This window comes from Helianthus annuus, chromosome 12 (genome assembly GCF_002127325.2).
Source record: "Helianthus annuus cultivar XRQ/B chromosome 12, HanXRQr2.0-SUNRISE, whole genome shotgun sequence".
Taxonomy (NCBI): Eukaryota; Viridiplantae; Streptophyta; class Magnoliopsida; order Asterales; family Asteraceae; genus Helianthus; species Helianthus annuus.
Window position 1 is genome coordinate 66,486,708 of NC_035444.2, and position 12,491 is coordinate 66,499,198.

The 12,491-nt window shown below is 40.4% G+C and overlaps 1 protein-coding gene and 1 long non-coding RNA gene across 3 annotated transcripts; one reads left to right on the forward strand and one right to left on the reverse strand.

The window, feature by feature from the left end:
• Positions 1–5,714: 5,714 nt before the first annotated feature.
• On the reverse strand, positions 5,715–6,658 carry LOC110896808. Its single transcript, XR_002568181.2, has 2 exons — positions 6,387–6,658; positions 5,715–5,898 (listed from the first exon to the last, which is right to left on the reverse strand). It is a non-coding gene; the product is annotated as an uncharacterized LOC110896808 (long non-coding RNA).
• Positions 6,659–8,264: 1,606 nt separating this feature from the next.
• Positions 8,265–12,491, forward strand: LOC110895240. 2 transcript variants are annotated; one of them, XR_002566991.2, is made up of 8 exons: positions 8,267–8,359; positions 8,443–8,501; positions 8,657–8,705; positions 11,121–11,199; positions 11,270–11,369; positions 11,433–11,587; positions 11,659–12,014; positions 12,090–12,491. XR_002566991.2 is itself a non-coding variant. In XM_022142518.2 (7 exons), exons 1-5 carry the CDS (start codon positions 8,421–8,423, stop codon positions 11,541–11,543), a joined length of 420 nt encoding a protein of 139 aa, XP_021998210.1. In that variant the 5' UTR covers positions 8,265–8,420; the 3' UTR covers positions 11,544–11,587; positions 11,659–12,014; positions 12,090–12,491. The 2 variants fall into 2 exon arrangements, 1 of the variants encoding a protein (XP_021998210.1); XM_022142518.2 differs by having other exon boundaries at positions 8,265–8,501.

Genomic DNA, 12,491 nt, shown 5'->3' on the forward strand with positions numbered 1-12,491 from the left:
ACTAGATATGCTTAGATGACTGGATTTTTAGAACATGCAATAGACAAATCTTGGTTTCTCCTTGCCAATTGATGAGTTTTTGCAAGCACAAGGAAGACCCTTGTTTCCTCCTGCCCTAGCTCGACCCCAACGCACGTACAGAGGTTGTATTTGGGTTTTCCCACTTAATTAACCCTTACTACTTGTACATTTACATGTTACCCCCTTTTAGTTTTGATGTATTTATAAACATAAACCTAAAAACCATCATGTTAAGCATCATATTACCATTCACTTAAATTTTATGATATTTTATTGTCAATTATCGCGTTTTTCGTTTTTGGGGTGTTACAAGTCCACCCCCCTTAAAGGAGGTTTCGTCCCCGAAACCTGGACATATAATAATTTTAAGCATGTACATACCAAAGAGAAATGGATAGTGTTTCCTCATTTCATCTTCCGGTTCCCATGTGAGTTCTGACCCCTTACGGTGCAGCCATTGTACCAGCACTTGCCGGACAGTCTTGTTGCGGAGCTTCTTTACCTTGACATCTTTAATGGCTACTGGTCTTTCGACATAATTCAACCCCTCGTCCAACTCGATGTCATCGAGAGGTACTAATGCAGTTTCATCCGCAAGACACTTCCTCAACTGTGATACGTGGAAGGTATTGTGAATTCCGTCTAGAGTAGGCGGTAATTCTAATCGATATGCAACCCTCCCAACTCGAGCCAAGATTTTAAACGGTCCGATATATCGAGGGCCTAACTTACCCCGTTTACGAAAACGAATAATGCCCTTCCACGGCGACACCTTTAATAGAACAAAATCTCCAACTTGAAACTCGATAGGGCGCTTCCTCTTGTCTGTATAAGCTTTTTGTCGATCTTGGGCTGCCTTCAGACGAGCCCTTATCAATTCAATCTTTTCATTTGTTAAGGCAATTAAGTCATTTGGCGCGAGCTCCCTTTGTCCCACTTCACCCCAACATACAGGAGTTCTACATTTTCTTCCGTACAGGAGTTCATAAGGGGCCATCTTAATGCCACTATGATAACTATTATTATAAGAGAATTCCACTAGGGGTAGATGGTCAGCCCAGCTTCCTCCAAAGTCTAATGCGCACGCTCTTAGCATATCGATAAGTGTTTGAATCGTTCTTTCTGACTGGCCGTCAGTCTGAGGGTGGTAGGCGGTGCTTATGTGTAACCTCGTACCCAGACTCTCGTGAAACTTTTGCCAGTAACGGGAGGTAAATCTGGTATCCCGATCCGAGACGATTGACACAGGCACTCCGTGTCGAGATACGATCTCATTCATATATATTTCTGCCATTACCTCGGAGGAGTAAGCCTCTTTGATAGGTAGGAAATGAGCGCTTTTCGTGAGCCGATCTACGATTACCCATATTGTATCGTGCCCCTTTTTCGTTCTGGGAAGTTTGGTCACCAAATCCATCGTTAGTTCTTCCCACTTCCATTCTGGAATCTCTAAAGGCTGTAACTTCCCGTATGGTTTTTGATGCTCTGCCTTCACTCGGGAACATGTTAAGCATTTCGCGACATACTTAACGACATCACGTTTCATGCCCAACCACCAATAATTGGTCTTCAAATCCTGATACATCTTTGTAGCCCCGGGGTGAACCGAATATCGTGACTTATGAGCTTCTTCAAGTAACGCAGTCTTGATTTCGCAGAAACGAGGTATCCATATTCGGCCAAATCTCGTTTTGAGTCCGATCGAATTTTCTTCTAGCTTATCAGTTACACCTTTTAATCTTTCTTTCTTTACATCTTCTGCCGCGAGTGATTTTATTTGGGAATCACGTATCGCCTCGAGTAATCGTGGCGTAACTATCATCTTCATGGATTTTACTCGAAGGGGGGACGGATATTCCTTTCGGCTCAACGCGTCAGCTACTACATTTGCTCTTCCCGGATGATAAAGGATATCACAATCGTAATCTTTGATAAGTTCCAGCCACCTCCTTTGCCTCATATTTAAGTCTTTCTGTTCAAAGAAATATTTGAGGCTTTTGTGATCCGTATAAATTGAGCACCTCACGCCATACAGATAATGCCTCCAAGTTTTCAAGGCAAATACTACCGCTGCCAATTCCAAATCGTGCGTTGGATAGTTTACCTCATGTAATTTCAATTGTCGTGAAGCATAAGCGATAACCTTTCCCCTTCGCATCAATACGCAACCCAAACCCTGGTGTGACGCGTCTGAATAGACCACCAGGTCTTCAGTTCCATCCGGTAGTGTCAAGACAGGTGGACAAGATAACTTCTCTTTCAATACTCGAAATGCTTCCTCCTGTTCCTTACCCCACACAAACTTTTCTTTCTTCCTTGTCAACTTTGTTAAGGGCAAAGCTATCTTTGAAAAATCCTGTATGAACCTTCTGTAATATCCAGCAAGGCCTAGAAAACTTCTTACTTCAGTCGGGTTCTTCGGAGGGACCCATTTCATTACAGCATCGATCTTTGATGGATCCACCAAGACCCCCTCCGAATTAATCACGTGACCCAAAAACTGCACCTCTCTAAGCCAAAAGGCGCATTTTGAGAATTTCGCGTATAGTTTCTCTTTACGGAGAACTTCAAGTACTTCTCGCAAGTGTCTTGCATGTTCAGCCTTGCTTCGCGAGTAGACCAGTATGTCATCTATAAATACAATCACGGATTTATCTAACATGGGACGACATACCTGGTTCATAAGATCCATAAACGCAGCCGGCGCATTCGTCAATCCGAAAGACATGACTAAAAATTCATAATGCCCATAACGGGTCCTGAACGCAGTTTTTGGAATATCTTCTTCCCGTACTCTAACTTGATGGTAACCCGAATGCAAATCTATCTTGGAGAACCAACTCGCCCCTTGTAATTGATCAAAAAGATCGTCAATTCTTGGTAAAGGGTAGCGGTTCTTGATAGTTAACTTGTTTAATTCTCGGTAGTCGATGCACATGCGCATCGACCCGTCTTTCTTCTTAACAAATAATACGGGTGCTCCCCAAGGCGACACACTCGGGCGTATGAAGCCCTTGTCTAGCAAGTCTTGTAATTGCGTCATTAGCTCTCGCATTTCGGTGGGAGCCAACCTATAAGGAGCCTTCGCGATCGGCTTCGCAACCGGATTCAGTTTGATGCGAAACTCTATTTCTCTTTCGGGAGGAAGTCCCGGCAATTCATCCGGAAACACGTCTGGAAATTCGTTCACTATCTCTACATCTTCAAGTTTTGGAATTTCTCGTTGAGCATCTACCACAAAAGCTAGGTATGCCTTACCCCCGTTAAGAGCATGCTTAACGGCTTGAACGAGGGTACAAAGTTTCGTTTCCATCCTCCTCTCTCCCTGTATAGTTATTCGTCTTCCACTTGGGGACTGAACATGTACCGTTTTGGCCTCACAATTAATTCCTGCTTGGTGTCGAGCCATCCAATCCATACCCACTATCATTTTGAATTCCCCGAGAACCATAGGTATGAGGTCGATATCAAATTCTTCATCTTCTATGGTAAATTTGCAATTTTTACAAACCTCGTGTAACATATAAATTTTACTATCGGCTATCTCTACTTCTAAAGGCATCGGCATTCGTTCGATCTTAAATGAAGGATGTTGTATAATTTCATTTGAAACAAACGACATAGTGGCCCCGGTATCAAACAAAACATAAACCGGTATGGAGTTGAGTAGAAAGATACCTGAAACCACATTCGGATGAGACTTAGCTTCTTCGGAGGTGATTTGAAACATCCTCCCTTTCGCCTTAGAGCTTTCTTCGTTCTTTCCCTCCTTCTTCGATCCTTGTTGGAGTTTTGGACATTCCGTTTTTATATGCCCCTTTTCAAAACAATTGAAACAAGTCTTTGTGTTATCTGGACATTGAAAAGACGAATGTCCCTCCTTACCGCACCTGTAGCACCCCTTCTTGCCTAACAAACACTCCCCCGTATGAAGCTTTCCACAAGTTTTACAAGGAGTGATACCACCTTTCGACTTGTCTTTCCTTCCTTGATCTTGATACCTCCCCTTTTTGGATGGACTCGAGCTTGCCCCCTTCTCGGCTGATCTCTTTTCCCCACGCTCTTCTTGTCTCTTGATTTCGATTTCTCTATCCCGTGCCAGATTTATGAGCTCATCAAGAGTCTCACATTTCGAGGGAGTAATAAACTCCCTAAATTCCGCCTTTAGAACCCCGTAAAAACGGTTGATCTTCATTCTTTCGGTCTTCACAAAATCCCCACAGAACTTCATCTTATCCATGAAAGTATTTGATATTTCATTTATCGACTCGTTCTTCTGTCGGAGGCGCAAGAAGTCCTCTTGGATCTTATCAATAGCGGACTGTGGGCAATGATATCTCATGAAGGGCTCCTTAAATTCTTGCCAAGTCATCACTTGGAGTCGATCCTCCCCTATCTCCTTACTGTGTGCATCCCACCAATCTTTTGCTTGAAAAGTGAGTTGGCCGGTAGCAAACATCACCTTATCTTCATTATCACAACGACTTCGAATAAATACAGCTTCTATATTTGAAATCCATCTTTGGCGTGCAATCGGGTCGATTTTACCATCATACGTTGCGGGCTTGCACGCCATGAAGTCTTTATACGTGCACCTTCGTTCTTTGTTTTTGTTTCTAGATCCATCTAACAGTTCTTTCAGTTCTTCAATCTTGCTAGTCATCATGGCATCCACAACTCCCAACACTCGACTTTCTACTTCTTGAGCTAATCGTGGGAGATTAGCTTGCATAACCCCTTCTGCCACTTCCGTGACTTTATTATACATTGCTTCTTGACGGGCAGTATCATCGTCGTCATTAACGTTTCTTGTATCAGCCATCTACACAATATCATGCTTCTCGTTAAATATAAATTACCAACTTTCCTTCTATCATTACTCATAAATCATCATTCACTTAATTCATTTCAGATCATTCGCTTCATTTCTTTTGATTCTTACGAATTTCAATCTCGTTGTTAGTCGCTAATTATGATTACATACACTTATTAGACCTTATATGGACACAACGTAGCCATGAAATAGGCTTTCGGACAACCCTGTAACACAATACCCGAATAACAAAATAATTTCAGCGTTTTGACATTTTATACGCCGTCGGCGACGGCAAGGCACCCGTCGGCGACGGGTCCCCAAAATGGGCGTCGGCCACACTTGTCCGTAAGCAGGTAATTTGCCCGTCGGCCAACATAGGGGCGTCGGCGACGGCTTGATGCCCGTCGGCGACGGGCTTCCTTTTATTCACTTCGCTGCAGCTTTTACAAGTAATTTCTAACCGTTTTTCCGGGCCAATTTCAACTATTCGGTCCTTGGAATCCCCCGTTTTATTTCCCCGCATTACATTTAAAGATACTTATCTTCATTGTCCGCATTATAAACTTACTATACATGCTTGCGCTTATCGAAAACTTAAATTTTACCTCGTTGACGGTCTTGGAACGAGCACACTTTCGAGCGAGCCACTGGTTTGAGTTCAAACGCGGTTACTTCCAGTTCGAATCCCTCAAACCTAGGCTCTGATACCAACTTGTTACGCCCCATATTCACTAATTTCGACGTATAACATAAGTTAAGAAAATTTTTGAAAATTTCGTCATGACCTATTCGTTTCAAACCACAACAACCTGTTTTACAAACCAAACTTCCAAGTTTAATAGTTATGACGAAACTTATAAAAACAAAAGACTTCATAGAACACAACACGACTATTACTACTAAAAATTTTCCAACGATAAGTACCATATACGAGTTAAGGTTAAGTACAAAACACCACAATTGACCCATTCAAAACAAAGTCTTATTAACGGAAGCGTGTGGTAGGCGTAATCCAAGTGTGCACATTCCAAGCCATCCTTACGCCTAAGTCGAGGATTTACCTACATACAATAAAATTTAAAAGTTAGCTTCATTACGCATTACACTTACAATACCATTTACTTTTCGCTTTTCTCCAATATCGTTACTATCATTAAGCATTCGACTTACCCATTAAATGGGTAACTTGTAACCTCAAGAAGAGATTCGAGCATACATATCACAACCCGATATCAACGGATTGGATTGCGTTCATCATAAGCTTAACATTTCCCCCGCATAGCGGGTTGAGCTTCATACCTCAAATCTTCTCGCTTACATGACCACCCACCGTAGGCGGGTGATCTCATATTCTTCTTCGACCCGGTTACATGAACCGGTCGACTAGCATAGCATAGCATATTTCCTTATTAGCTTTAACAATCCACAAGGGATTTATCATTATCTACTAGCACCATAATTACTACAACATAGTATGACACTATAATGAAAATTGCCCAACACAAGTATTAATATCTATATGTAAACTTTTGTATGTAACGGAACATACCTCGATCTTGTGAACCTTCCGTTTTCTTAGCACTTGAGCCTTCTTCCTTCACGCCAATCTACTAGATATGCTTAGATGGCTGGATTTTTAGAACATGCAATAGACAAATCTTGGTTTCTCCTTGCCAATTGATGAGTTTTTGCAAGAACAAGGAAGACCCTTGTTTCCTCCTGCCCTAGCTCGACCCCAACGCACGTACAGAGGTTGTATTTGGGTTTTCCCACTTAATTAACCCTTACTACTTGTACATTTACATGTTACCCCCTTTTAGTTTTGATGTATTTATAAACATAAACCTAAAAACCATCATGTTAAGCATCATATTACCATTCACTTAAATTTTATGATATTTTATTGTCAATTATCGCGTTTTTCGTTTTTGGGGTGTTACATAAATGGTGGTGGAAATTCAAACTCGACAACCCGGCTCTTTGGGTGGAAGTTATTCGAGCGATTCACACTAAAAAAAAAATGTTTCCAATCCATTCCTTTTAACAAACGTTTTGCTGGGATTTGGAAGGATATTGGTATGGTGGAGAAAGAATTTTCAAGGAGCAACTTGTCATTGGCAGCCAATCTCAAAAGTGTAATTGGTAACAGAATCTCTACTCAGTTCTGGGTTGACTTCTGGATCGGTACCGGACCGCTTAAAGATTGCTTTAAAGACCTTTTTAGGTTGGCAAACAACAAAAACACAACAGTAAGTGAGTATTTTCAGTAGGGCAGCCCGGGTCAGTGGGTTTTGCAGTGGGTTCGTGAGCCTGTAATGGCTCAGGAGCTGCAGCAAGTTTGCGATCTGCAACAGCTTTTGTCGGGGTTTATATGCACTAATAAAAGGGACGGTTGGGTGTGGAAAGGGTCCGAGGACTCTCGTCTTTCAGTGGCTGCTGTTCGGACAAAAATTCAAGCCGTGGGCTACCAAAATGAGGTCGAATGGCCTCTTTAGAACAAATGGATAACTCCTAAAATTGATATATTTTGTTGGAGGGTGCCGATTAACCGTATCGCTTCAAAAGAAAGTCTTACGCAAAGGGGTATCTTGGTAGGGGATACCCTTTGTCCTAGATGTGGCACGTGCGAAGGGTCCACTATCCATCTTCTTTGGGATTGTTTTTTCGCTAAGTCAGTTTGGTGGGAGATATTCATATGGTTAAAGATTCCCTTTCCGGTACAAGTCTCTTCGTTTCAACAAATTCCTGGCGTGGCTTTGGGGATGAATGGGTCGAATCGCTGGAAAAAATTCATAGGGGCAATTATGCAAGTGGCAACTTGGGAGATATGGAAGGCGAGAAACAAGAAGATCTTCAAGGAACAGAATGTTCATTTTATTCGAACGACCGAAGTCATTAAAGAAGAGTCCTTTCTTTTGGTGTCTAGTAGATCGAATTTATGTAATCTCGTATGGAATAGGTGGAAAGAGTTTAACATTCGTGATGTAATGTTGTAATTTCGGGTTTCACCTTCTTGGTGGCCCGGTTTCTATATTTTATATAGAAGTTTTGTCGTTAAAAAAACTAATTTAGTCTTATAGCTTTCAATTTCACATGTTGACCAATACTTGAATTTAAAAACCCACTTACTCCCAACGGGGTTTTCTATCAATTATAACTCAACAACATCACAGGTTTCATTTTTAAGCAAATCACTTATTTTTTCATCATAGCATTTTTTTAAATTTACATCTTTTAATGCTTCTTGGCAATTTCTTGGTTCAACAATTATAATTATAATTATAATTATATTATAATAATAAATCTCTTAAATCTATACATTTGGGAACAGTATTTTTAGACATGTTGTGGCACATTATTTATTCCTTTTTTTCTCCTTTTCCTGTTTTTAAGTGTTTATATAAGATTCTTTTGATATCTGGACATATTTGTTTGTGTGGTAAAGTGGTAGTGTGTTTGTTTCAGCTCATCAGTCTCCGGGGTTCGACCCTCTGTTGTCAAGCCCTAATTTTCCCCCCACAGGTTTTTTTAATGCTTCCCTTGTACATTTCAACTGAGGCCTGGTGTCTAATTACACGGAAAAATGTTTGATTTACTTATACCAGTGTTGATTGCATGGTATCTTCTTCCATTTCTTTTGCTAATCTGCTTCTCATCTTCTCAGGTTGGTTAATTGTTCTTGTCGTATGGTGCCATTGGGTGTTTGTTGTTTTTAATCTGAAGTTATTCTTGTCGATTTGGGGGTTTTGTGGTTTATTGTGAAGTTATTCTTGTAGATTTGGGGGTTCTGTGGTTTATTGTGTTTAAATTGATGTGCAGGTGTTGGTGTTTCAAGATTTCCGAGTGTGTCTCTTCTTCTCTTATGCAGGTACATTCTTTTCTTTCTTTTAGTATATGTAGTTTCTGTTGATAATTTCTATTGTGTTTTGTTGTATATGCTGAAAGATTGATACCCAAAGCAACCGAAAAATAAGAAAAATTAGGACGAGAGGATCAATCATAAAATTACTTTTTGTTTTTTGGGGCCTTGCAAACTACGGGATCGAAATACTTACCCGCTTTCGCCATTTGAGTGATGAATTACCGAGTTCGGTACACCTATCCCAAAAAAAGTCGTGTTCTCCTTGGACCCAATTTGTTGATAACTTGCTTTAACGGCATGGCTTTCGCCTAGCAGAGAGTCTAAGATCCGTTTCTTTTGACCATTCGATATACCATAGTCTACATCGTGATGACGGTTCATCGATTCTTGGGGATTAAATTGACTCCAGTCCGGAAGAACACGTCCTCGGTCAAAAGCAACTTCCTACATAGTGCACTCAAAAGCTTCAGCATTGAAAGAATCTTGCGGGTATAGATCAGCAGGTTCTTTGACAAGATTCCCACTCAAAAGGCTCGCCTGAAAGTCAAGAACAACAAATCCGTTATGCGTTTGAACCTGAGAGTTGACAGCAGAAGTTTTTTGCTGAGATTTCGGGCCTGCTGCAGACTTTTTGGGGGGTTTCAGGTAATTACGCCTCTGCACAAATACTCCCCTCCCCTGCCTTTTGTTGCCACCATTTACTTTGGCATCGACTCCGGTCTTGGTTTTGGTGTTGGCAGCCTAATAAATCCGGAAGGATTTCCCTCTATTTTATCCAACTTTGTTATAAGGCGGTCATCACGATTTACGACAACGGAAAACGCCGTTTGCTGATCGATGTTCCGATAAATAACATCATTACCTAGGTGATGTAGGTATGAATACGAAAAACACTTTCGCCAACAGAGTAGAGGCGATGGTACGGTAGCGCTAGCACCGTCACGGTGGCGGTGGCTTTGACGGTGTTAATAACTTGATGTGTTAATCTACCTACCTATATTATAAAAGTTGAAATAACTGTATCATTAGGTCAGTATCATGACATTTTTTAAATAAATATGACTATGTTAATCTAAAAAAATAATATAATTCTCTCGGGAATCTTTCGTTTTGAAATCAGCAACAGGAATGTTTGTAAATAGAGGTTGACCTGGGCAGTTTGTGCCACCAAAGACTACCGCCACCATAGTGATCAAAACACCGTCGTCGTCGTCGAGTGTTGTTTACACTTACAGCATGTTATAACACTGGTGGAATGCTGGTAGCTCACAAAGAACCGGGCTAACGGGTCAAAGGTCAACTGTCTCCCATAGATAACAGAAGTTACTGAGTTAAACCATTTAGTTTTATTTGATTTAATTTTCCTCTCATAACCCGAGTTCATTATTTTTTTATAAAGCCGAAAACGCGATTGTGTTTAATATTTTTTTCTCAGCGCTCCTAAGCAAGTTCCCTAGCCCTCATCGTTTCCATTACACTTTTCTTTTCTGTCAAGTTCCTTCTATATTATGTTTAAAATCTATTTGTTTAATTGTTTAAACACTCAACTTATCTTTCAACGTTATTTTAGAATCTCTTATTTCTTATAATAATAAGATATGGTTGCCACTTGATCACAAGCAAACAATATAATTTGTCTTAATTATCGGAACTGGAACCGTAACGGTATTAGTTTTCATGGTTTCCAATGTAGAACACGTTCTTTTAGAATATCATGACTTTAAGCCGAATGTTGTTACCACACCGATACCGTAACAAATCGAAAATAGTACGGACCGAATTTCCCTACATAACGAACCGAAACGATACCGACCGACTTCTCACCGTATCGCGTGGGCAGATTTAGGGATGAGCATTTGGTACCGGGTACCGGTACCAAACCGGTACCGTACTGCAGCAGATCTTGCTGGTTATGTAGTTAAAATAATATTGTTAGGTAGATATTCACGTATCTTTTCTATTTTTAGCTAAATTATAGCTCAGAAAGATGTCCAATGTGTGTTATGTGGATCCCGTATCATGTGTGCTCAGATTGTATCATTGTTTAATTAACTATTAACGTGCTTGTAACACAACCGTGTGCTACCATTCATTTCAATTAGATATTAATTGATCGATTCAGATGGTTATATAGGCTGTTATTTGGATTCGTCAATTGCGTGTTCATGTTTGTTTCTTCTCTTTCAGTTCTATCATTTGTTTTTTGGTCAGTTTTTTAACTGTTTTATTCAGGTGTAGTTCGTTGTGTTGCTTTTATTTCGCAATACCTGAATTTGTTATTTGTTTTATGTGTCCTTTGCTGATTATGCAAGTGAATGTTGCTACAAGGTTTAACTCAGTTCTCTTTACAATAAACTTAAATGGCCAGGGAAATAAAATTAACACATAATCTGATGATACATGTTGTATTCACTGAAACAGGTCTTCAGCTGCAGTCAACTAACGCAACTTACGTCTTCGTGAACCCTCATCATTTGGAAGCTGAGCTATTGAAAGAAATGTAACGCCGCCATATAACATCTTCATAACCACAAAAGTTTTTCCGCTATTAACAACTTCTTTTGACATAGGTGGCAAAACCAGGAACCACATCATCCAGCACTACAAATCATGCCCGATAACTATGTACCAATAGCTGATCTACTCCAACTTCAGACCACCGAGATAAAGGTACGTATAAAATCTACAAACAACAATTCACCAGACCAAATTTTAAAGCAGATTTAACTATAGGGGAGGACATTCAATATCAAAGCTGAAATTATAGAAATTGAAACGACCAAAGGATGGTCATACACAGCATGTCCTATATGTAATCAGTCAGTATTACAAGTCAACACCTAATGGTTCTGTACAAGAGATGGCATGCAAGTGAAAGCAAACACCATGTAAGCAACACACCATTTAAGCCCTTTCTTCAAAATATTATATTTGAACACACTAACACGTATTTATACAGGTATCGAATCATCGTTACACTATCTGACAACACCGAAAGAATCAAGGCAGTAATTTTCGACCACGCCGTCAGGCAACTATTAGGAATGACATGTGAAGAATTAGCCGAAAAAGAAGACCCCATCAATACCCGGTACTCACTCATGGCCAAAGAAGCATTGATGAGCATTCAATTGCAACACGACAAGAGGATGCGTACACTAAAATGCATCGTCAACAAAGCTTCATATCCAGCTGTAGAAAACATTGAGGCAACCTCCTCCAGTGTCGCTGATGCAACAAAGACACCCGCTCCAACCACGCTAGGTCAAAAAGGAAACACTGCAACTGGAGCGAAACGTCAACTGGAATTCGATGGTAAGCCAAGCCAGCCAAAATATTTACACATACACACACCATGTATACTCACATTAAACAAACTTTCACTTGCAGACTCAGATCCAACATTGAAAAGGCCTGGGAAACGCAGCCTCACCAACTAACACCCAGTTAACAGTAGTTTTATCTTTTGTCCACCAATAAAAAGAACCACTGGTGGGATAGCAGTCAACAGCTAACTCCTTTTGTATAGATAATGGCATGATGCAATCTAGCTTAATACAATAAGAAACCTAGGCGGAACAGCAGTCAGGGGCAACACGTGGTCAGCTGATTCTTTTTGCACTAAATATGTCAATTGCTTACAAACAACGTAATACACCAACCTTGTAAAACAAGAAACTGGTGGTTGTATGTTGATGACACTTAACATGTATGCATGGCTATACCATTTTTTGTTGGCTGCATCCATTAGGAGCAGCATGATAAGTAAATGCAACTTAGTTATTAACATCA

Bases quoted from the DNA above. Each gene is read 5' to 3' on its own strand.
- LOC110895240 (XM_022142518.2), top strand. From the start codon at position 8,421: ATGTTTGATTTACTTATACCAGTGTTGATTGCATGGTATCTTCTTCCA. The intron at 8,502-8,656 runs GTTGGTTAATTG...ATTGATGTGCAG, and splicing joins TCTGCTTCTCATCTTCTCAG to GTGTTGGTGTTTCAAGATTT. The intron at 11,200-11,269 runs GTAACGCCGCCA...CTTTTGACATAG, and splicing joins GCTGAGCTATTGAAAGAAAT to GTGGCAAAACCAGGAACCAC.